Genomic DNA, 23299 nt, shown 5'->3' with positions numbered 1-23299 from the left:
TTACAAATTTTACCCGAATGCTCTGATGGTGGTAAGGCCTTCAGCTGTCTCAGAGAAGTGACACAGCAGAGGGAGCTGGGTGCTGTCATCAAGTTCCTGGAGGTCCCTGAGAGTACAAAAAACAACAGATGCCCATTACAATGCAAACATTTCTGTCTGTAGAAATTTTGCTGCTCAGCAGACAAGAACAGACATTTTATGTACTGCACATATTCTTTTCAGGATCACACAAAATTTCCATAGTACAGAAAGACACTGGCATGGGAATATAACATTCCTTTTTTTTGCCACAGAAGCCTTTCAATCATATCCCTGCTGCCCTCTCCATCTGCTTTTGGTCACTTTAAGCTTCTATTTGCCCCCAGGGATAATGACATTATCATGTCTCTCCTGGATAAAAACCTGCTATCCATTTTAGACAGATCCTCATTCTGTTTTATTCTCACAGATTCTGATATATTAATAAAATTAAATTAAATTCAAACCCATAAATTTTAAACTTTATAGCATGTTATTTGTTACTCTTAGGTCAGGTATATAATAGGGTCTGTGTATCAGGAAGTTTAGATATTTTATGACAACAGCTGGCCTAATAAAAAAAAGCCGTATTCCACATAAACTTGGTCTCATTTTCCATATCTGCAAGTACCACAGCATGCTGAAAGTAAAATATTTCAAATGATAGCAGATCTTCCTTTTGTGCTGTAAACATTAGTTGTAGCAGAGACAGCACTGACAGAGAAATAATATGAGTGACAAATTTCCCTAATTACTCAGCAATGGCACTTCCAAGATCCGCATGGAGCAACAATATTTAAGTCCAAAAAGTTCCAGTCTTTTAAAAGAGAAACATTTTCCAAACCATAGAAAAAAAATAATGTCTTTTTCTAACACTCTGCCATTGGCATAGCAGCCAGTTGTACAAACAGAAGAAAGTCCAGCTCATTACAGATTAAAACTTGCTATCAAAATCCTATAAATTTTGCTCACTGTATTAGATAGGTTAAGAGAAACAACTGCTCGATGTTGCTGAATGCTGCAGTGTGCAGAACTGAATTTGCTGCTGATGTTTTGATGATAAATATCTTTCAAATTTATGATGGAAAATATACAGAAGTTTTTGAAAGATGTAATGGAAAATACAACAAAGAGTCTAAGTGCTGCAAGAAATACTGTAAATATTTGCATTTCTAAAAATTAGTGAGGCTTATATGCCTGCAAAGGACTGCATGCAAGTGAGTTACAAATACTGTTCCTTCATCCTACATTTCCAAAGACTAATTTTTAGGGAAATAAATTGGATGTTTTCATTTCTATTGTCCATCAAAAGAATACAAGTCACATTTCAAGTGATTTAAAAGAGTTTAATTTAACAGAATAATTTGAGAGTGAAAACCAGGTCTCCTGATTTGTCAGCCACCTTGAGATCTGGTGTACTGCCACACACAGCTTCATTTTGGAGATTTGGTGGGGCAAGAACAAGGTTTCTGAAAAATCTCAGAGAAGATAAGCAACTTATTTCAGATAAGCAAATTATTTCAGATTTAAACACTTCTGCTTTGTGAATTCTGATTACAGACTTTTCTTCTACATAAATCTTGGAAGATTCTGGTTGATAACAAAAGACTAAGGGATTGAATTTGAGAAAAAACTTCAAATGACTTCCTGAAGATGTTTTATGAAATTATAGAATAAATTTAGCACCAGAAGCATGACTGTCATTTTGCTGAAAAAACTGTACTCTTTACACCCAGCCAAGCCACCCTGAATAAGGAACACTCTACAGTGGAAACGACTTTCTATGGAGCTTTTTTCCCCAATATGAAGGAAAAGCCATGATTGTTGTTTATCCAGGGAATTATATTCTGTTCTCTACTAATGCTCAAATATCAAGGAGGAGTTTTGACCAGATGCAAGCCTCAGCTGATTAACAAACTTCATGTTCATCTCACTCTAGAGCAGCCAAAAAAATGCATTCGGTTGGTGTTACTTCCCCAAATACCCCATTTATAGCCAGGTCCGTTGGAAACATTCCCCAGTGCATGTCTCAAACTCATGCCTCAGGATCAAAAGCAGGATGCCATGGCCATTTCCCCCTTTTTTAGCTCCTACAACCTCACATTCCACCACAGTTCTTATGTACAATTTTCATGGAGGAAACTTTCAGGATGGTTGGTTAATACGTACTTGGAAGCAACCCTGAAGTATTTCTGGATGAAATAAAATGCTATGCCCAGGGGCACAAGGGCCACAAGGAACCATGGAGTGGCATAGGAGATCATGCCAATGGCTGACAGGCACAGCAAGGTGGATCTGGTCAGAGACTCCAGTGTGGGAGGGATGTGCTAGAGGGAAATGAAAAACATCCATGAAGAAAAAATTCCTGGTAGCACCACTATACACCCTTTCCTATCAGAAAAGTGAAATAATACCCCTAGGTACTAACTGATATTCTCCTAGTATCAGGAGTCTTTCTGTTTCTGTGGGTCTCATAGAGAAATGTACAGGAGTTAAAAAATTAGTCAGTAGGTTTTTGTTTTCTAAATCTGGATCAGAGTTTCAAAGATCAGAGGGGAAAGGTCAGAGTTTCAAAGATCATGGGGAAATAGGAGCCATTTCCACCTTCTTTATATATCAGGCAAGGAAGAGAAAATTGTTCTTGAAATGCCAGATATTTAGAGAAGTAGAATATGCTCTCTCTGAGTCTCATAATTTTTTATTCCATATTCCCATCAGCCTTACATTCAGGATTATCGTTCATCCAAAAATTTCAATGCACAGTCATAGTGAAAGCTCTTCTTCTCCCTGAATGCTCTAAATCCACAAGTTCTGCCAGCTATGGTGGAACATTTATTTGTCACACCTACTCCCATATATTCAAAGTTGTTATAATCTACTGTGTTTCCTGTTTCAAGTCCAAAATCTGATGTTTTCTTAATCCAGATCTTCTAACAGAATCAAGCACTCTGCATATGAAGAAATTAAGAGCCACCACCTCCCACTATGTTTATTTTAAAGGTTACTTGCCCTCATTACTACAAATGTGTATACTTTTTGAGGGTCCCTATTATCATTCCCAGAGCCTGATTTTGCTATGCCTTTCTCTACTGAATATTTTAGTATATCATCTTATTCAGATCTACATGAAAATTTACAGAGTCAAGATAATAGAACAGAATATATTGCTCCATCTACCTGATCAATGATATTTGTATCAGCAGAGAAGCGATTCAGAATTAGCCCCAGCGGAGTCATATCGAAGAACCTGTTGGACAAATTAAAATCAAAAAGTAACCTGTAGAGGAGTTGCAGGTTTGCATTTAAAGTCCAGTCAGACAGAACACAGAGCCATTGTCTAAAACCAAGCCATTGTCTAAAACCAAGCATTAAATGTGAATAACATACCAGATCATCTTATCTGCATCTTGACTGTCTAAATGCTTCTTTTGGCACTTTCCCCTGAAAAAAAATTTGTCTCCTCTTCCACAAACCTGCTGTCTTATGTCCTGATCTTTCCTTCTTGCTCCATCAAGATTTAAGATCCCTTCCAAAGATCACAGCCTGTTCTTGGCTGCTGCTCGACCTCCTTCTAACGGGCACTAACCCCAGATGTTTCATGAAAACACTGTGATAAATTTATTTGTTATTCAGGCATCCTTTGGCCATTCTGCTGCCTGTGAAACCCTGGGTATTGTGCACAGAAGAAGCCTTGGTGCCCACATGGTTTGATACCATGGTCATTGCTCAGGGCTGGAGCTGGGTGCCCTGGAGCCAGAACTGCCCTCAGAGATGTCCTTGAGCCCCCAGGCCTGAAGGGGTGCCAGCTTTCTGAAACATTTCAGCCAGATAAAAAACAGGGGCAAAATTTGACATGTTCTCTCATGGAACGTTTTCTCCCCATGGTTATCTCACTATTTATTTTCCCTTTTTGAGGCCTTGAAGGAAACAGGTCAAATTCAAGAGCTTTCCCTGGGAGTACCCTTGCAGCTACAAAGAGGACATGTTTTGACCACGTAGCTTTCCAGGGACATCATTTTTGCTGTACCTGATTGGTCCAAGGATGATCTTGTTGAGGAGATTGTGGTGCAGGTTCTTGGCTGCTGTGAGGCCCATCCACTCCACAGTCAGGGATGTGATGAGGCAAAGGACAATCCCAGCTCCGGAGAGGATACTGAAGACAGCTACATGATAAGTCTAACAGAATGACAAATACATCAATCCTAGAAATAAACACCCATTTTTCTTTTCTGCTAGGGAGTTCCCAAGGTACTATATAATATCTCTTGTATTACATAATTATATATCATCTTTGGGAAATACAAGAAATATGATGGAACTGCAGTGATGAAACTGCAATTCATTAAGTCCACATAATTAGAAGTTCTGGCAGGTCTAAGATCCCTCACTCTATTCTACCCCTCAAGACCCTGAAATGGTAGCTCTTAGAATTGTGAAGACTGATTATGTGGACAAAAAGAAAGGATTGTCAGCCAAGAAACTTAGGGAAACTGAGTAGAACCACTCGAGAATTAAGGCATTTGAGAGATTTTGGAAAGTTCCCCTTTAGTAAGTTCAAGCATTTTGAAATTCACAGAGCAAATCCTAAACTGACCTGCCAGGGTTATAGCACATTTAAGCTTGCTGAAAGTCTAGTAAGTGGATTCCAAGAAATATTGTACTTGGGTCAAATTTACAGCTATAAGCAGATTGTAGTTAAGCAGAACAATTGAAGACTTCCATTATTTTTTTTGCTGGCAGGACACTACTTGACAGCCAGTACTTAGGAAAGTGGGGTCAATGACTTAGAAGACCAGTTGTAAAATCCAGATGGAAAAGTTTAGTATAAGGCTCCTTACTTGGAAAGGTCAATTATTTTTCTACCCTCAAATATTCTTCTGTTTCAGTTCTGAATGGTCAAAAATATTGAAAAAATTTGAATTGCCTTATTTTAACATTACTAATCCATTCATCCTGTATAATAATCTACCTCTCATTTCAATCCAGCTGGCTTCTAGATGAACAGCAAAAAATTACTTTAGAACATGGTTTTATTCATTTTTTTCCCTGTCAGGCTCCAATATCTGGCTCACCTTCTTTGTGCTCTTGTCCTCATCAGCACTCCTGGCTTCGTTTGTATTGTCCATGGATGTCCACGTAGCAAGCCAGTAATCTATGGCCACAATAACTGAGTGTTTCAACAGCTTGGAGAAAATCATCAGAAAGAGCAAGAAAAATCCTCCAGAGGTTAGATATCTCCAACAGGTTTTCCATGGCATCTTTGTCCTGAGCCTCAAGACAGTTGACATGTTATCATCTTCATCTTCTTCCTCTTCCTCCTCTGTGACTCAGACATTTGATCAAGTTAGCATCGATTCAATAATAACTATACCTTGTTTTACTGGATTTGTTGGGCTTTTTTTTCTTCTGCTTTGAATTTAAATTTTAAAGTCAAAATTCAGTTTGTCATTTAAGAACAGCAAACACTTCAGACATATTTTCATAAGACTTCCTAAAGTGCTCTTTAGGTATTCTATAGTTTGCCAGTCTTTGACTTGTCACAGTTTTGTTAAGAAAAAGTTTTTATAAACCAAGTCTTCAGTACTTATTATTTAGAGCAGAGACCAGGCCTTTCCCAATGTGTTCATCAGCTTTTATTATACAGTCAGAAGAGCAATTGGAAAGATTTTAGAAAACCCTCCAAACCTTTCCATCCAGACTCTTCATCATCTGCTTGCATGAAAAAGTTCAATTTTCCCTAAAATGATAATTGATCACGTGCTATTGAAACACAAATGGTGGAAGACTTCCGCTATGGAAAACGTATATTTCAGAGATGTATAAATATGAAATTTAATTTGTTTAATCCCAGATAATAAGAATATATATCTCACAGCCCTACAGGAGGGAAATTTCCCCAAGGAAAGGAAATGTTTACATGGTCTTGACAGCTCCCTCATTTTTTTTTCTTTAAAATTTTGAATGGTGCGGTACCATTCTATCTCATCCCTCAATAACTCCACACACTGTGAGTAAGCAAAGACATTGACTTGTTTTGATACATCCTTATCTCTGCATGATGCTTAGGGAAATATATGGAGAATCCCTTGAACAAGTCCTATTGTAAACAGGTCAAAATGTTGGACTTTCCACTATTATTGCCAAGTGTCATCAAGAGAGTTACACTTTGTTGCTAAGAATTGCCAGCTATTAAAGTGGAAAGGCGATGAAAAATGTTGTTAAATAAAGTGAAATTGTAAAGCAAACCTTCATCTTCATCTTCCAGTTGTGACTTGGATTCTCTGGGGTACATGGCCCTTCTAAGGGTTTTTCTCTCAAGAGTTGTCTGGTCAGCTTCCATATCCTGAAATAATTAGGTTATTATCATTATTATTATTATTTATTAATAATAGATTTTATTCATTTGAGAGATAATTTATTAATTTGAAAGCTTAGCTGTCCAACAATTGTAGTAATACTTGCAGTAATCTCAAAGAGACTTTATATGGATCATTTAACTTAGAGAATGGGAAAACACAGTATTTTTCCATTTAAGTTTCACAGAATTCAGCTTTGCCCACTTCTTTCCCTCTCTCTGCCATTCTTTCATTCCCTCTCTTCTGGAATGGTAAAAACTTCAAAAATAGTCTTTAGAGAATCCTAAATGTTCATGGCAATAACAGAATAAAAGGATAAGAGATACCATAGGAAGTTTCTGGGTCCAACCCTCGCCCCACCAAAGGATCAGTTATGCACCACATTTCCAAGGGTTTCTTGGCTAAGACATGCTTACCAACCATCCATGATGGATATAACATACACTTCCTGGACAATCTATTCCAGCCCCTAAAACTCCTTACAGGTCATGTGGTTTTGCCCTAAAGGCAAGTTGAAAACGTGCTTCAGACGTGGTTTGGGTTTCTTTGAAATTGAATGACAAATATTTCTTTGCAGAAAAGTCATCCTTGCCTAAATGCTCTATTTACCTTTTCCAACTCTTGATCTTGGCGATTCATCAGAGTTTTCCAGTGTTCATATAGCTCAACATCCTTGTTTTGGATATCCTTTAGTGTACCTTCTCTAAGCACCATTCCATCCTTCATTGCTATGATCTAGGGGAGAAAGCACACAGCACTCAACAACACAGATACCATAATCACTGACCTGGATCCTACAAGATATGTCTCACCGTTAGTGAAAATACCATTATGCAAATTTCTGCCTTCATTTTATCGAATATTTTATTAATAACTGTCACCGACATGGTTTATTAAAAATCCTTTCCTTGGGATTTTTCCTCCTGAGACACTGAGAGGCCTCAGGAACAAAATGTAAACTATGATTATCCGCTGCTGTGGAATGCAACAGGTGGATCTGTGATTGGTCTAATGTCTTGTTTCTAATTAATGGCCAATCACAGTCCAGCTGTCCGGACTGTCTCGGTCAGAGACAAACCTTTGTTATTCATTCCTTTTCTATTCTTAGCGAAGCCTTCTGATGAAATCCTTTCTCTCTTCTTTTAGTATAGTTTTTAACATAATATATATGATAAAATAATAAACCAAGCCTTCTGAACATGGAGTCAACTTTCTCGTCTCTTCCCTCATCCTAAGACCCCTGCGAACATAGTCACAAATAACTTCTTAAGTTTGCTGGCACAGCTCATAAACTGAAACTTGCATAAGTCCTGCTCTCCCGCACATGTAAAAAGCATTGAAAAGAAGGGATAGACAGTTGCAATTAAAAAAAAATTCTCCAGGTCTTTTAATGAAAAGAAAAACCTGTACTTCTAGCTCTTCTGCTATAAAATCTGTGTTAGTTAAAGTGGCAGTTAGCCACATGGCATATGGAATTAAGGAGGGACTGTATTGCAGAGAAAAGCAATAATCCCTTTAAATGTTATGGTGTTAACTTCAGGAATTGCCAAGACTGCCTGGAGTAGCAAGCCTCTGAATAAAACTTCAACTCTTCTGGGAATTTTTCAATTTTTCAATAACTGATCAATTTTTCATCCTGATGGCTGCTTCTGGCAATCATCCTTAGCAAATTTTCCCCTGGTAACTCTTCTCTTACCCAGTCAGCATGTGGCAGATATTGTAATTTATGTGTCACCAGAACAAGAGTCCTCTTGTCTTCTTGCAGAAACTTCAAAATCCCTTCCTGCATTAAGTGATCACTTAAGTGAATGTCCAGTGCAGAGAATGGGTCATCCTGCAATCATATAAAATTGAAAAATAATAGAACAGGATACAAAAGTGAGGTTTATTCCTAAAATAGTATTTTTAAAATAGGAAGCACCTGTCTTTACTGATGTTTCATCTCTCTCTAGTGACTAGGATCCAGCCAGAGGGCTGTGCTCCAGGGAGCTGTAATCCACTGCTCTTCAGTTCACAGCAATGGACTCAGATTCTTTTCTTGTGTCTGGCTGTGTGTAGTGCTGGTGCCTCACTGACAGAGTGCAGGAACACCAGAACTGAAACTTCCCATCCAAATTTGAAAATGCCAGGACCCAAAGCCAAACTTGGGCCAAATTTTGATGTGAAACTGGCACAGAAAAAATTAAAGCAGAGTTAGCAACTCTTCTCATTTCCTCCAAACTAAACTACAGATGTGTTTGGTCTTTACTGTGAGTGTGGCTGGAAATAAGGCAACATTCAGATAAAGATATCAATATGTAAACACTTTTTCTTCAAGAAGTCTCTCCTTAATTTTGAAAAGGCTCAAACAGCCCCTTCATGAACCTCCTGAAATTCCTAATATGCCTTGAAAGTAATCAGAGAAGGAAAAGGCTGTCCAGCTCCACAGCACTCTGCAGGAGAGTGCTGAGCCCTCAGACTGTTCATTATGGCCCCTTATCAGAAATCCTGCTGATTTCTGTAGGACTGTGCAGATAGTAGGTCACCACTGAGAGCAAGAAGTTAAGACAATCTGTTCCTCTCTTCCAGTGTAAATCTGTGCAGGAATTCTCACCTTCATCAGTCTCCCAGGATGTTTTGATGCTGCCTCTCTATAATTTGGTTTTGGAGTTGAATACAAGTCCCCATAGGTCTTCTAAATATAAACTAAATATATGGAATTACAGTTTTACTACTAACTTTGCATGCTCCATGTGAAAAAGAAAAATCTTACCAAGAAGACAATGTTGGTGTTCTGGTAGAGTGCTCGAGCTACACAGATTCTCTGTCGTTGGCCTCCACTTAAATTAATCCCCTAATGATTCAAATGGATCAGAAATAGGCATCTTTGAATAAACACTATGACAGGCCTTTGGAAATGTGATTTTTTTTACAATTATAGGGTTTATAGTAAATAAAAAACTTCATTGAAATGCTAATTCTATTGATAAGCATAGTCCTCATATAATATCAGAAGAAAAGTTATTACTCATGGGTAAGCGTAAATTATGAAGAGCTGCTCTGAGCACAGTAGGCTTTTTAGCTTGAAAATGTAACCAATACCAGCATCAAATTCTGCAAGCAAAATATGGGAGACTTTGGTCAAGAAATCCCATTTGAAAAATAGCTGAAGAAGCAGAAGAGATTACAACTTTTTTGGGTAGTAACCCTTGGTGAATCACAATTATTTACCAGTCTGGCAGCCCAATACAGACTAGAACTGTCTGAGTGACATAAGGGAGGGTCTTCTTTATACAAAGGCCAAGCAGAGATTAAAGCATTCACATTATTTACCCTTTCTCCAATTTCTGTCTGGTCACCAAATGGCAGTAAGTCAATATCAGGCTGCAGAGAACAGGCATCTGTAACAGCCTTGTACCTGGAAAAACATCATGGTCATTGCAATTGTTTACCCAGCCATTCACTCTGCTAACACAAAAACCTCCAGGTAGACATCACCACAAATTTTTTAATGCTCTGTGATGGCTGGATAATTGTAAAAATAAGTAGGGCAAAATGATTATTGAGAAAGAATCCTAGAGCATCCTAGAGTAAATGAAGCATTGTAAAAAAAATACATCTTTATTTGAAGCCTTTATTGGCAAGACTTCTTTTTAAACGTGAAAATTATTGAGAACATTCCTCCCTATCATGGAGTTGTTTTGTTGGACTCCAGAGTGTTTGAAGACATTTTCTATTGAGTTTTTATTCTTCCACCTTTAAGTGCCTCTTCATTTTCTTTGGAGTGATGTTACAGGACAAAGGATCATTACAGTGCTTCTGGTCTTTACCAGAACCAGCACACTTGCAAAATTTTGAAATTTTTTTGGTGAGATTTCTGGGTCTGTAGCAGGTGATTTGCTGGGATCACCTGGGATCAGACTATATGAGTGATGAAATTCAGCCTTGCACCTTTGAAGCTAGTGAAACAAGCTGATGGATGCAGTGGCTGAAGAATCTGGTCCCTGAAATTTTGGTGGTTTTCTGGATTTCAAGGCATTTGGTCATGGTTAGGTTTTATCAAGCCAGAATGGAGTCATACATCTTAACACAGCAAAAACTGAGAGGAACTGGTGTATTTTCTGTAAAACAGAGAGAGTGTTGCCTTTGAAAACATCAGCAATTTGTTTTCCTAAAGTCCAGTCACTTTTTCCACATTTGTTAAATGACCTTTTAGAAGTATGGAAGAAGCAGGTGCTGGGTAGGCACAATAGAAGCTATGCACCTCAGCTTTCACACTTCCTTCTCCTGTATTTCTAAAGGAAGAATTAAGGCCATTCCCTGGAGGCATCCCATCTTCATAAATGCTGGTTTTGGAAAGTGGCTGCTCCAGTAACTTGATCACAGCAGGATTAGCACATAAAGTCAGTGGAAACTTGCCTAGAATCCCCGTTTCCAGTGCCCTTTGGCAACCTTGGGCTCCATTAAACAAAAGAAAATTACATAAGTAGTCTCCTGAGATGGGATTCATCTCACCTTGGAAATGACACATACGGCTTCTGCTGTACTCTATGGAGAGCCACTGTCACTGTGGGATTTCTCACAAACATCTTAGACACATACTCTGGTTAGAGGAGCATCCTGCCTTAAACCAGAAACCTTCCTTTGAGGTGAACACAGTCAGGTCACCTAAACCCACCACAGGTTTAGTATGCACTGATTGATATTTTCCAGAATCTACAAATGTCCTCCAGAAGATGCCAAAAAATCCTCTTTAAAAGGAGCTGCCAGGTGTTTTTGTAAGGAAGTGGATATTTACCTCTGCTTATTAAAGGGGCTGCCAAAGATGATGTTCTCCTCCACAGTGGCATTGAGCAGCCACGGCTTCTGAGCTGCATAAGCCACGGAGTACCTGTTCCTACTGCAGACAGACAGAGAGTTTTAGTAAGAAACAAAGCCCTCACACTATAAAATGTCTGATAATCAGGTTTTTTAAAGTTAATTTCATGAATGTGCATTCAGAAAAACACAGGGAAACACATAAGCAAAACAAAAAGAAGGGAAGAGTTTTAAATTCAATGCTTTTGTTAGAAGAGCACCCACTCTCTCCCCTGATGGCAAAATCTACACTCTGGTTTGCATTCTATTCTACTATAAAAGGCTGGTACCTACCTCAATCTAGTAATTGCAATTCAAGTCCAAAAGCAAATTATAAATTATAATAGAAATATTAAATTCTTACAGGAATAGTTATTTGGCACTATTTTCTCTAACATGAAAACACAAAGAGAAAAGGCACTGTTCAAATGGCATTGGCACACTTGACATGCTGCTTTCTGAAGTGTGAGATTATTATATGTGGCCACACATATAAAATACTTTTTTCTCAGTGAATACTTTTTTTCCTTTCAATTTATTAGATCCTCAATGATATTGGAAAAGAGGGCAGTTTAATATAGATTGGGAAGAAATCATGGCAGCCTCCCAAGGGTTTATTAGACATACTTAAATGTGTCTAAATGCCTAATGACATTTGTCAATAGGGGGATGAATGTTCTTTACTTCTGTCTGTTTTGCCAAGGTACAGCAGTAAAAATGGTCATGTAATTTCAGAAATTTTTCTGAGATGCCCAAGGTGATGTCAGGAAGGAGGTGTGAACCAGCTCATGGATCTGAACACTTATAGAATCATGGAAAGGTCTGCATTGGAAGGGACCTTAAAGATCATCTTGTTCCAACCCCTTCCATGGGCAGGGACACCTTCCACTAGCCCAGATTGCTCAGAGTCCCATCCAACCTGGCCTTGAACACTTCCAGGGATGGGGCAGCCACAGCTTCTGAGCGGTCTGTGCCAGGGCCTCACTACACATACAAGAAAGATTTTTTTTCTAATATCTAATCTAAGCCTGCTCTCTGTCAGTGTGAAGCCATTCCCCTTTTCTTTAGGCTCCATGCTGATTCTGGAAGGCCACAATGAGGTTCCTTTGCTTTGTCTCTTTGATGGTATTGCTTCCACCAAAACATTTGCTTAGCTTCATTTGTAAGCATGTAGGATTTACTACTGAGAGAGGGGTGCTAAGGCAGGAGAAACAGCTGGTTAGAAGCTGTCAGCAATATCCCAAAACTTCCAGGAGTTTTAACCATTCATATGCACTCGTATGAAATACGTCCTCAAGATTATGGGGCAGCAAACCCCAACCACAGCTCTGTGTGCCACTACCTCTCTGTCATTTATAACATACTTTTAGTGGAGCTTGTCCTTCTTTTAAACCTAGAGCCAGGGGTGGAGTTCCTGCTTGGCTTCAGCTGGAGCTGAGCTGGCTCCCTCTGTGTCCTGCTCCATCCCATGCCAGGTTAGGCACCATGGGGAACCCAGTGCTGGGCCGGAAACTCAAAAACCCATGGGAGAGACACCTAATGATGCCTCATACCTAGAGAGTCTGCCTTGCATAGCAAGGAGCACAGTGAACTCCCACTGAGGTCAGAAGGGAGCTGAGCATCTTTCAGACAAGAGACAGAGGTAGTGGTTCACTGGCTGGAGAAGTGTAGGATTCGCTGGATTTGCACAGTCTATCAATTAATCCCACAGTAAACAATTATCAACATGGTAAGGAAACACCGAGATGGCTTAAGAGCACAAAGATGAGGATTTGGGGAAATTCTGAAGAAATTAATGACTGTTTTATGATACACTAGAAAAGAAATAATACCTTCTGGATGCTTCAAAAGAAGGTTCAGTTTCATTTACACTGTAAGTTATGGTAAATGACATTTAGTAAGCAGGAAATATAAAGAATAACATTTTGTGCTAGTTTTACACACAGTGAACCTGGAGTTAATTACATACTTTAAGAACTCAACACAAGTTTGGGTTTTTATATTCATGAAGGGAAAACAAACAAGGTCTAAGCAAAACTGTAATACTTCTTGACATGTGATAGTTTCATATCTACAAGGCATAGTGGCTAAACAGGCAAATTATATTGTTAGAAAATGTATTTAAAATGAGAATTGTATCATAAAACCTATTAAAAATTAAATTATTAATATTGCCTGGCAAGCAATAAGTTAGCTTCTCCATAAAGTTCTGCCAGTGGCCTGCAGAAGTTGATAACTAATGTTAAATTTCCCCTGGAGTAAAGATGAGCTTTGCAGCTACACTGTAGGGGCAGAACAGATTTTTAATCTCTTTGTAGCACTAAGGCTGAATAAGGCTGTGCACAGCCCTACAACATGTAGGTTTTCCTTGTCATCCTCCACTTCTTAAGGCTCATATTCTTAAGAAATACATTCTGAACAGCATCCAAATACTAGCAATGACATGAATGATTTTGCAGCTCCCTCTGTTTGTTAATTGACTTTTTAAGAGTGCCAAGAGCCTGAAATGGCAGGGAAAGCAGTTTTGGACCAGCAATGATGCTCATTCCAGGCATGGGGATACACCACCGCAAAGTGCAAAACCTAAAAGAGATTATACCAAATAAATAGAAAGAGGCATTGGAAGGGGTTAGAAAACTCATGCTAAAACATCATTTTCCAGACTTTAAAAAAAAAGCCATGAACAAACAAATCCTCTTCTCTCAGGCCTATGAACACTCCAGATGAAACACTTTTATGTTGAGACAGAAATGAGTGCTTGACTGCTGGGATACCAGTAAATGCAGCTGCAATCATTAGAAGGCTATCCATGCTCTAGAAAGAGCATAAAAATTCTAATAGCAAGCAGAGTCCTTGGAATGCCAGACTCATGGATTAGGCATCTTCCCAAAATGCCAGAACTGAGACATGTTTTCTGTGCTGCACATCAGCTCTCTGAGGACTTGGATAATTCAGGCCTCCTAAAATGCATGGTCTGTTTTCTTCATACACCAATTGCCAGAGAAGGTGCTGCATCAGAGGGGAATAAGTCTCAGAAGTGTCAGAGAGCCACACACTGAGGCTCAAAACAGACAGCCCCTCACTAAAATTTGGTCTCTCATTCAGCAGAAGCTTCCAGTCTTCTCTACAATGGAAAAAAGTCACAAAAAAGCAAAAGATTAAATCTAAGAAGAGATTGAAAAGGGACTGGGAATTAAGTGAAGGCAAACAGGAAGAAGAAACCCTGAACTTGCCCTATTCAAGACCTCCAAACTTTTATTAGGAGACCACTGAAGTGATAAAGAGAAAATGCTTTCAGGTATAAGTTTGGGACCACCTTCTGAACTACAAGTCAACAGAAATTGGGCACAAGTCTTGCAAAACTCCTTGCAATTCCATGCCAGATAAAATCTGCTTGCCTTGATAACCAAACAGACTTTCTCAATGGGCAAGGACCAATTTTACGAGCTCTGTTTCTTAAACCCTTTTTCCTTGGTTAGAAATTTCATTCCTGGCTTAGCTTGACAAATAGACTTTGATTCTCCCAAATTTTGAATGAGATTTCTGTGAGAACCCACATTCACCAATAATCCCATGCATAAACAGAGAGAAGACCTTTAGTGAGCTGGGACCTTCACAAACAAGGGGATTAAGTATTTGGTTTTATACTTCATTACCCTGCTGAATCTGTGAGAGGGATGTGATTGCAGGGCATGGGAGTGTGCTGAAATTGAAGCTCCTGAGATTTCTAAAAAGGGTATTTTATTTGCCTGAGGGGATTAGCATTTATTTCCTCCAGTTCATTTATTTATTGAAATGTGGCTATTTATACTGATTTTTAGCTGTACTATAAAATATACATATTGCCCATAATGGGGTGTGGTAAGTTCAAGTCTGAAATGGTAGGAAGGGCCAAACAAATCAGTTCTTTTTTTAGGATTTTGAATGTATAAGATGAAAAAATTAACAAAAAAATAAGAAATCGAGGTTTTAAGGAAAAGTAAAAAAGACCTCTTGTTGAAGTTTAGACACTTTTATTTTAACTCATAATATTTTAAAATAGACTAAAGCACGTCTGAGCAGGCCCTGATTCCCTCATTCTACAAAGTAATGCGGGAAGAGAAGAAAGGTGCATAAACCATGCATGAACCATTTCCTCTGCTAATATAAGGAGGAAATTGAGGCAAGATGAGGACCAAGCATCTACACAAATTTCATACAGAAGTTTGGAGGAATTTAGGACTGTCCCTGCAACCAGAACTGGTAGCTCTGCTGGTTTTGGCCACTGACATTTGTAGGGATGATTTTTTTATCCCTCCAGTGCTCATTATGCTCTTCAGTGCTTTCTGTGAGCTCCTGTGGTTGTAATCTTTGGGTGAATATTGCACTTGGCAATCTTTCTGAGGGGAGCATTGACTTTTCCTAATATTTGTCACATCCTTCTGGATAATTGAGGACAAAACAGGCCATTTTGGAGTATCTATTTAACAGTTCTTGTGTTTCCTGAGCTTTTCATTTATTATACAACATGCTGCACAGACACCATTTCAATGTAGAAAAAAACATGTAGCAAGTGAAAGTTTCCACTTAGCCCCTCTTGGCTTGGCAGTGAGAAGACTGAGAAGACAGTTCTGATTGTTTGATTTGATGTGCATGAAGGGAATACATGTCTCCGCAGGATTCCCACAAATTATTAAGAAATAACTTAATAATAAATAACTCTCATCTGAAACAGGCTTGGCTGAATGACTGCACCCAGACAGCCCCATGCACCTGTGTCTAACAAGCCTCTCAAGCTGATTGCTCACTGGAAAATGAAAACCCAGCTCCATGTCTAGGGATGTCATATTTCTGGGCTATGTCTCATATAAGTGTGAAAAACTGAGCCCCAGCCCATAAGATTTGCCCTGGCCAAGATCTTTTACAGAAAGATACATGGTCATGCTTTATTTCCCTGAGATGCCAAAGCAGTGACAACCCTGGCAGTAGGACACACAGCTCTCACAGCAGTCAGCCTCCACAGCCACAGGGCATTTGAATACCAGTGATGCTTTGCAGGATTGTCCCAATACAACTGGGGCTGCAATCTTACTGCTTACAATTACTGTTTGTTTCAGCTGAATTTGTAAAGGAATTCACCTAGCCTGCATTTCATCCCTGGATCAGTAGCTGCGTTAGTCATGCATGGAGAATCACATGGAAAGGGACTTAAAGAGTAAATAGGACCTTTATTATGGTTTTACAAAATACAAGAGCCACTTAGTTAAATACCTGAAGTCTCCTTCTGTATTCATCTGTCTGCCAGGCAGTCTGAAATTACCAGCAAAATATAACCATGTTTGCATCAGCTATATCACAATTATAGTGTGTAATGAAAAAAATCAGAGGTGCTGGCTAAAACCTGAGTTTCTTGGGGTTGTGGTGATGTACAGACTGCTAATCAACTGACAGCATGATTCTATCTCTTGAGCAATATTAAACTTGTTTTTTTTTTCACAATTTATAATTACAAAACATTTCATATGCTGTATCTACTATGTTTCTAAGATTTCTCATTTTTCTAATCTTTCCAAGGTTCTGTATCTTTATCTAGGAAAAATATGAGTCTTTCTTAAATACTTCTTTCAAAATAATTGTGAGAATAATTTCAAGGTACATTCAACTTCCTTTTTTTTTTTTTGACTACTGAGAAAAACAATGCCTGATTATGGTATTAATACCTTCATTGCATGTCTCAAAGAAATTAACTGTGGTAGGTCACATCTTCTTCTTTCTTCAAAGCCTAAATTTATATATAATTAAACTAAATTTAGTGTAGCCTTGGCTTCAAATGTACCTGCTACTCCAGTGAGATCATATGTTTAGAATAGCAGAAGGTGAAGAATAGCTAGAGAGCAAAAATGCCATAGATACTATCACAGGAAAAGCAAAAAACATTCAGTTTACAACATTGCTGTAAGAAAAATACGACAAAGGAGGTTACAAGTCAAGGGATGGGGCAACAAAATATTTGTCTCTGTGACAAAATTCCCTCTTTTCTCAGCAAAAAGATAATTGAGAGGAGTTTGGCTTGATAGTTTTAAAGAAACAGAACTGATCTTTAAAACCAAAGAACAAGTCTTGGGGTTACAGCACATCACTTCCACTGTCTCTGTCCTGCCTAGACTCAGAGTGCTTGCTGCCCCACTTTATTTCTGTGGGAATTTCTCATTCACTGATTCTGAATCCAAGGCCTGACCTCATGGGCAGTTCTCCTTTCAGAAACAACTTTTGCCCAGCCTTTATTTTTAAGGTGTTTGGTGTCCTCAGGCTGTTTTTTGAGCGTATTACTGTGAAGAGTGACACTGTTCCATAGGTGAGGCTTGGGTGGGTACCAGGGAAGGAGAAGAGCATTGCTCACATGTAATTCTTTTTTTTTTTTTTTTCTGCCAGCATAAGCAGCAGCTCTGAGTGGAAATACATCCTTTCTGTTAGGCTGGCAGCCCATAGATCCCACTGGGCTGTGGAATCTCTGCACTTTCACTGGTGGGTACAGGAACAACGTGACAATGCTACCTTCAATTATATTGAGTACTGAAGCCTATTTGATAAAAGGAATAGCCTAGGCTTTCTATCTAGGTCATTTGCTAGGCCAATATATAAAATATGAATCACCAGACCAGCCTCTTTCCCTTCCTGGGGCACCCTGCTCTGCACATGATAAAACAGTGGAAAATCACTCCTGAGTTTGCAGGTGATGCATTCCAGAGAGGATCTGGGTGATGGTAATCACTCAACATGCAGTTCTGAGGCATGAAGTTTACATTTCTCACAGCGAATCTCAGCCTCCTCCTTAAATGAATACAGCAATTAATAGCTATATAAACATACTTGCTCCAGTGAACTTTTCCCTCCAGGGTCTGCATCTCTCCCAATATAGCAAGGAGAAGTGAAGACTTGCCACAGCCAACTTGGCCCACAATCATTGTCATCTGACCTATGATAATAGTAAAAACAACAAAACACTTTTTAAAAAGAAAAAAAACCCCAGTTATACTCTAATTCACAAGGCCCAGCTAGATTCAGCTCTAGAGCACTTGAAGCAATTAAATAATTTTTTTAGCATCCACTCCTTAATGGGCACTATTGCATGTATTCATCTATGGAAACATTAATGGATTGCAGTAACACACTGATCTCCAAAGGAATGAGACTTTTGCTCTTACCTATATTAATATTTGTTTTATGGAACTTAAGAAAGTTATTTAGGGCCAAACGATATATGGTGGAGAGTGATTATTCAGCCTGGAGTTCCATGAAAATTTGGACCAATCTAATAAATGAACTGTAATGAATTTGGGCCAATCTAATAAATAAACTGAAAGAAGACCCATTGCTATTCTCTGCTTTGCTGTACTTCCCCTTCCCCCCACACAGACACTTTCCTACCTCCAGTCCTATTCTGCAGTGACGACGGTGCTTCTCAGATCTTCCGTGAACTGACTGAACTCACTAATTGTGCTGGCCAGTGCATTTCATAGACTCACAGATTGTTTGTGTTGGAAGGCACCTTACAGATCACCTCATGACATCTCCCTGCCATGGGCAGGGACACCTTCCACTAGCCCAGCTTGCTCAGAGCCCTGTTCAGCCTGACCTTAGACACTTCCAGGGATGGAGCGGCCACAGCCTTTCTGGGCACCCTGTGCCAGGGCTTCAGCACCCTCATAGGGAACAATTCCTTCCTCATATCCAATCTAAACTTTTCTCTGGCAGTGTGAAGCCATTGCCCCTTGTCATGTCACTCCAGGCCCTTGTCAATAGTCTCTCTCCATCTTACTTGTAGCCCCCCTTTAGGTACTGGAAATTTTCCAGTTAGGCTTCTCTCCAGCTGGGAGCCAAGGGTCTTATTCCTTTCAAAGGAGGCAAACTCTGGCTCACCCAGCCTGTGAACCCATGACCTCAGACTGTAAACTCCTGGAGCACAGACATTCTGCTGGTGACACTTAATGCTACATGGAAACAAATCATACAGGCTTGGGGATTACTAAATCACCATGTGACAGCAACCTATAGTAATACTCTATTTTAAAACAAAGCCCTTGATAGGAGATCAAAATAGAGCATAAGACTATTTAATAACATGAAATGCCAGAAGACGATGTTATGAATATTACAGCATTATCAACAGCAACAAAAAATTATTGTTGTTATTATTAATAATAATAAAAAATAATAGTTGCAACTTTTCACACTTGCTATGCAAGTATTCCAAAACAAACGAGCATTTTGTAAACCTGTGGAATCCCTAGCCAAAGACATTGAGGATGCAAGGAATTACAGGAACTCAGCTTGATAAAGAGGAATTCATTAAGAAACAAAATAATTAAGGATTCCTTGACAGAAAAACTCCATGTTCTGAATGAAAATAGTTGTGAACTGAAGACTGTAATGTTGATAAATGGCAGGAAAAGTATAATACATGAGTGTTGCTGAAAATAACATACTGAGTTAGATGGACCCTTGGTTTGAATGAGTCTGGAGTTTTCCCTCTTTCTTTTTTTTCAATTTCTGTATTAAAAATAATAATGATATTTTTTCAACCATTTTTTTGTCTGTTGTAACTCTTGACTTAGTTTGTGCTATTATAAAACTATATAAACTCTATAGATACATAAAAGCCACATAATTTATCTCATGAGATTATATGAACAATACAGCTCATGACCTTGTATACACTTTTAAACTCTATTTTTTTCTTATAAAATTCTAAATGTGTATCTTTGTGCACTTCAAAACATCAAGAAGTGGAACTAATAACAATTTGACATTACATATTTCACGTTTAAGGTGTGCTTTCATCCTACCTGTTGGGATTCTAATGTTTATGTTGGACAGTGTAGCTAAACCACTTCCCCATGAAAAGTATCCATTGGTCACCTACAAAACAGTTACCACAAATCAGATATTTAAACACAGGATGGAAAAAATTAGAATTATTAATTTAGATTTAAAATACCTTCATAAAATAAATCTGTGATTAATGAACACGGTGTGGTATGGTTGTACACACAGAGATAAAAGCAAGCAAGTAAAGATTGCCAAACCCCAAGAAATTGTAAGAAAAGATAAATACACAAATGTATATAATGTACATAAGGCAAGAAAGGGATCATCTTGAGCTGAGCTCTATTTCCCAAATACTTTCATTCTGTCAAATATGAGACTAAAGACTTGGACATCAGATTCATGATACCTCTTGGTTTCTTGAGAAGACACCAAATAACTGTAAAAACTGGTCTGAAGCTCACTCTTTTCACTGTAAATTTGGCTAGAGTGCTAACTTATTTAAGGGCTTGCTCTTGCCATGGAAAATTTGAAATAACAGCAGCATTTGGGCACCATCAGGTACTGTTGCAAGAGGACCTGCTCCCTATTTTCATGAGGGAAAACATTTTCCAAACCACCTTAATGGCCACATCATCGATCTCCACGGGCCGTGTCTGCTTTCTTGCTGGCTGCTCGTAGCTTTCGAGCTGATACCTCAGGGGCTGCCTCCTGTTGATGGCCTTGGTGTGCTACACAGAGAGAAGTGAAAACAGGAGAGAAGTTAGAATCCTCATGAGAAGACAGCATTTGGTGCCCTGTAAAGCAAAAAATCCATTCCCTTTCCCATCACCATTCCAGCTCAGGAGAAGCAGCCAGTGCTTTTCAGTATGTGATAATACAGATACAACTCTGTCATGCACACATTTTAATGTTTTAAACACCCTTAGCTGAAGCACACAAAATATTGGGATTTTTTGCTTCCCATGCATAACCATCCCAAATTTTCTCTCTACCATCCCTCTCAAACCCTCTCCCCATCATCTACAATCTCTGTAGGACTAAATAAAAGGTGGACAGGACAAAAAAATAAAAGCTGAAACAATCTCATTTTTGTTTCTTTTATTATCATTGTTAGCCCAGAAAAACAAGAAAGATGTTGTTTCAGGTTGGCAAGCTAAAATAAAATTTATTTTGTGCCAATAATTTCTGTTTCTGTCTTCAAGTTTCAGTCACATTTCAAATTGTACAGTCAGTTTGAATCTATTGAAATATATAGCTTTAGAAAAATGTCAAAATGAAAAAAACACCTTTTCCCAAATCATCGTCATTGCAGTTTTTTGTCTTCAAATTTTATTCAAATCAACTCTATGTTTAGTACTCCAGAAACAGCATTTTGGAATTAATTCCTATTTAACAAAGTTTGGTGTTGTTTTTTTCCACCTTTAATTCTGAATTTCCCAAAGCAGGAATTGTTCCTCCCTAAGGATGCCCAGTAGAAGGTGGATTGTATGGAAACACACAGTACAAACCCCATAACCACAAGATATCCACCTGGGCCTTCTATAAAAACAAAGAAAGTTGAATTTTAGTCATATTTAAATATGTTGGTGTATTATGGTTGGTTTAGGATGCTTTTTTTTACTATTGATACTTTAGCAATGCGTAAGTGTGTTTGAGGACCCCTCATATCACAAAAACACAGAGATTAGGACATAAAAGAGGCAAAACTGGTCAATATTAGAGCCAGGCTAGCAATAATACCTCCCAGGCTCTGTCAGCTTGGCCACTGGCCTTGTATGGGGCTATATGGCCTCTCTGCTTTGAAATTCAGTGTCATAAAACTGAACTTACAAGTCCTGTGTGCTTCCTACAGGATTCATAAGGTACAGAGCTGTCCCCCCCTCTCCAGCTGTCATCTCCAATCTCATCACTCAGGAGAAACTCATTCAGCTTCTGTACACTTGAAAGAAAACAGAGGACAGTGAGTTACATAAACCCAGGTTTCCACGAATACATTTCCTTTTTTGTGCAGTCACGCCAGCAGGAATTATCAGAAATGTTCCATAAGAAGTTCATGGGATACTTTCATCTGCCACCCTGATGGCAAATGAAGATTTATGTGTATGGAACGACAGATGAAAATAATTAAGCATTGTACTGGTAGCTGGGAATGAAGAGCAGAGCAAGTCGTGAGGGTGCCAAGGGAGCTCCGTGGGAATGGTTTCCCTCTTGGCAGGCTTATCTGTTCTGTGCCTGTCTCAGGCCACTGCAGGCAGGGTGCAGAAATAAGTCATTCACCCACCTCCATCCTCTGGAAATGCCAGGGCAGTGGGTGGATCCTGACACAGCTTTTGCATCATATAAAAAAAGACACTAAAACTATTAGAGACTCTCAAAAGCAGGTTGTGAGGATGGTGAAGGGTCTGGAGGGAAAATGACATGAGAAACAGTTGAGGTCATCTGGCTTGTTCAGCCTGAAGAAGAGGAGACTGAGGAGAGACCTCACAGCAGTTCTGCAGCTTTCTCACAGGAGAAGTGAAGGGGAAAGGTCTGCAACTTCTTCAGGATGGGAAGTGAAGGGGCAACTACCAATCTCTGCTGTCTGTGATCAGTGACAGGACTCAAGGAAACAGCATGAAGCTGTGTCAGGGAGGTTTAGGCTGGATATCAGGAAAAAGTTCTTCACCCAGAGGGTGGTCAGGCACTGGAATAGGCTCCCCAAGGAAGTGGTCACAGCTGCAAGGCTGACAGAGTGCAAGAAGCATTTGAACACTGCTCTGAGGCACAGGATGGGATTCCTGGGGTGTTCTCTGCAGGGTCAGGAGCTGGACTCAATGATCCTGGTGTGTCCCTTCCATCTCAGCATATTCTGGGATTCCATGGTTCTATGCAGAGCATGCACACAAGCACTGGGTACGAGACACCTCAGCACAGCCACAGCCAGCCCTGGAGACACACAGCAACTCTTTGCTTAGCTCTTAAAATTGTCTACTGGGAAACACAGCACACAAGTTCAATTAATTCTTCATCACAGGGGGATTTGATCCTCTCTTTCTGTCCCCTTTCCTTTCAGAGTGCTGTAAGCACCTGGGTCTTTATCATTCCAGGGAAGGGATGAACAAAATCACACACCAGTCATGGTGAAGTTATTACCTTGCAAAAACTAAAATCAAGGTGCATTGGGCCAGAGACTGGGAAAGCAGAAGGACATATGCCTTCAGATCAGAGATTTGAACACTAATCTGCAAATGAGAAAGTAGTCCATTTCAAAGCCTGTCTGTGTATTTTGTATTAAATTATCA

At 39.1% G+C, this 23299-nt stretch overlaps 1 protein-coding gene across 13 annotated transcripts in view; it reads right to left on the bottom strand.

Moving 5' to 3' along the window:
• Positions 1 to 23299, bottom strand: part of ABCC9 (ATP binding cassette subfamily C member 9) — a 71029-nt gene that overhangs the window by 17819 nt on the left and 29911 nt on the right. For 8 of the 13 annotated variants that reach the window (XM_084206803.1, XM_084206806.1, XM_084206807.1 and 5 more), the window contains 17 exons: positions 21849 to 21957; positions 20636 to 20746; positions 20036 to 20108; positions 18060 to 18165; positions 16461 to 16499; positions 13043 to 13081; positions 11152 to 11253; positions 9687 to 9771; positions 9127 to 9207; positions 8071 to 8208; positions 6984 to 7109; positions 6265 to 6361; positions 5091 to 5338; positions 4046 to 4194; positions 3196 to 3265; positions 2188 to 2345; positions 14 to 106 (listed from right to left, as the gene is read on the bottom strand). In XM_084206803.1, the coding sequence (XP_084062929.1) occupies positions 14 to 106; positions 2188 to 2345; positions 3196 to 3265; positions 4046 to 4194; positions 5091 to 5338; positions 6265 to 6361; positions 6984 to 7109; positions 8071 to 8208; positions 9127 to 9207; positions 9687 to 9771; positions 11152 to 11253; positions 13043 to 13081; positions 16461 to 16499; positions 18060 to 18165; positions 20036 to 20108; positions 20636 to 20746; positions 21849 to 21957 (1824 nt within the window). The remainder of the gene's footprint in view (positions 1 to 13; positions 107 to 2187; positions 2346 to 3195; positions 3266 to 4045; positions 4195 to 5090; positions 5339 to 6264; positions 6362 to 6983; positions 7110 to 8070; positions 8209 to 9126; positions 9208 to 9686; positions 9772 to 11151; positions 11254 to 13042; positions 13082 to 16460; positions 16500 to 18059; positions 18166 to 20035; positions 20109 to 20635; positions 20747 to 21848; positions 21958 to 23299) is intronic. The other 5 variants (XM_084206798.1, XM_084206808.1, XM_084206800.1 and 2 more) reach the window with 3 other exon arrangements.

Source organism: Fringilla coelebs (genome assembly GCF_963513975.1).
Source record: "Fringilla coelebs genome assembly, chromosome: 5".
In the NCBI taxonomy this organism is placed as follows: domain Eukaryota; kingdom Metazoa; phylum Chordata; class Aves; order Passeriformes; family Fringillidae; genus Fringilla; species Fringilla coelebs.
The sequence above is the reverse complement of the archived record's forward strand: the minus strand, read 5'-3'. Positions and strand labels throughout refer to the sequence as shown.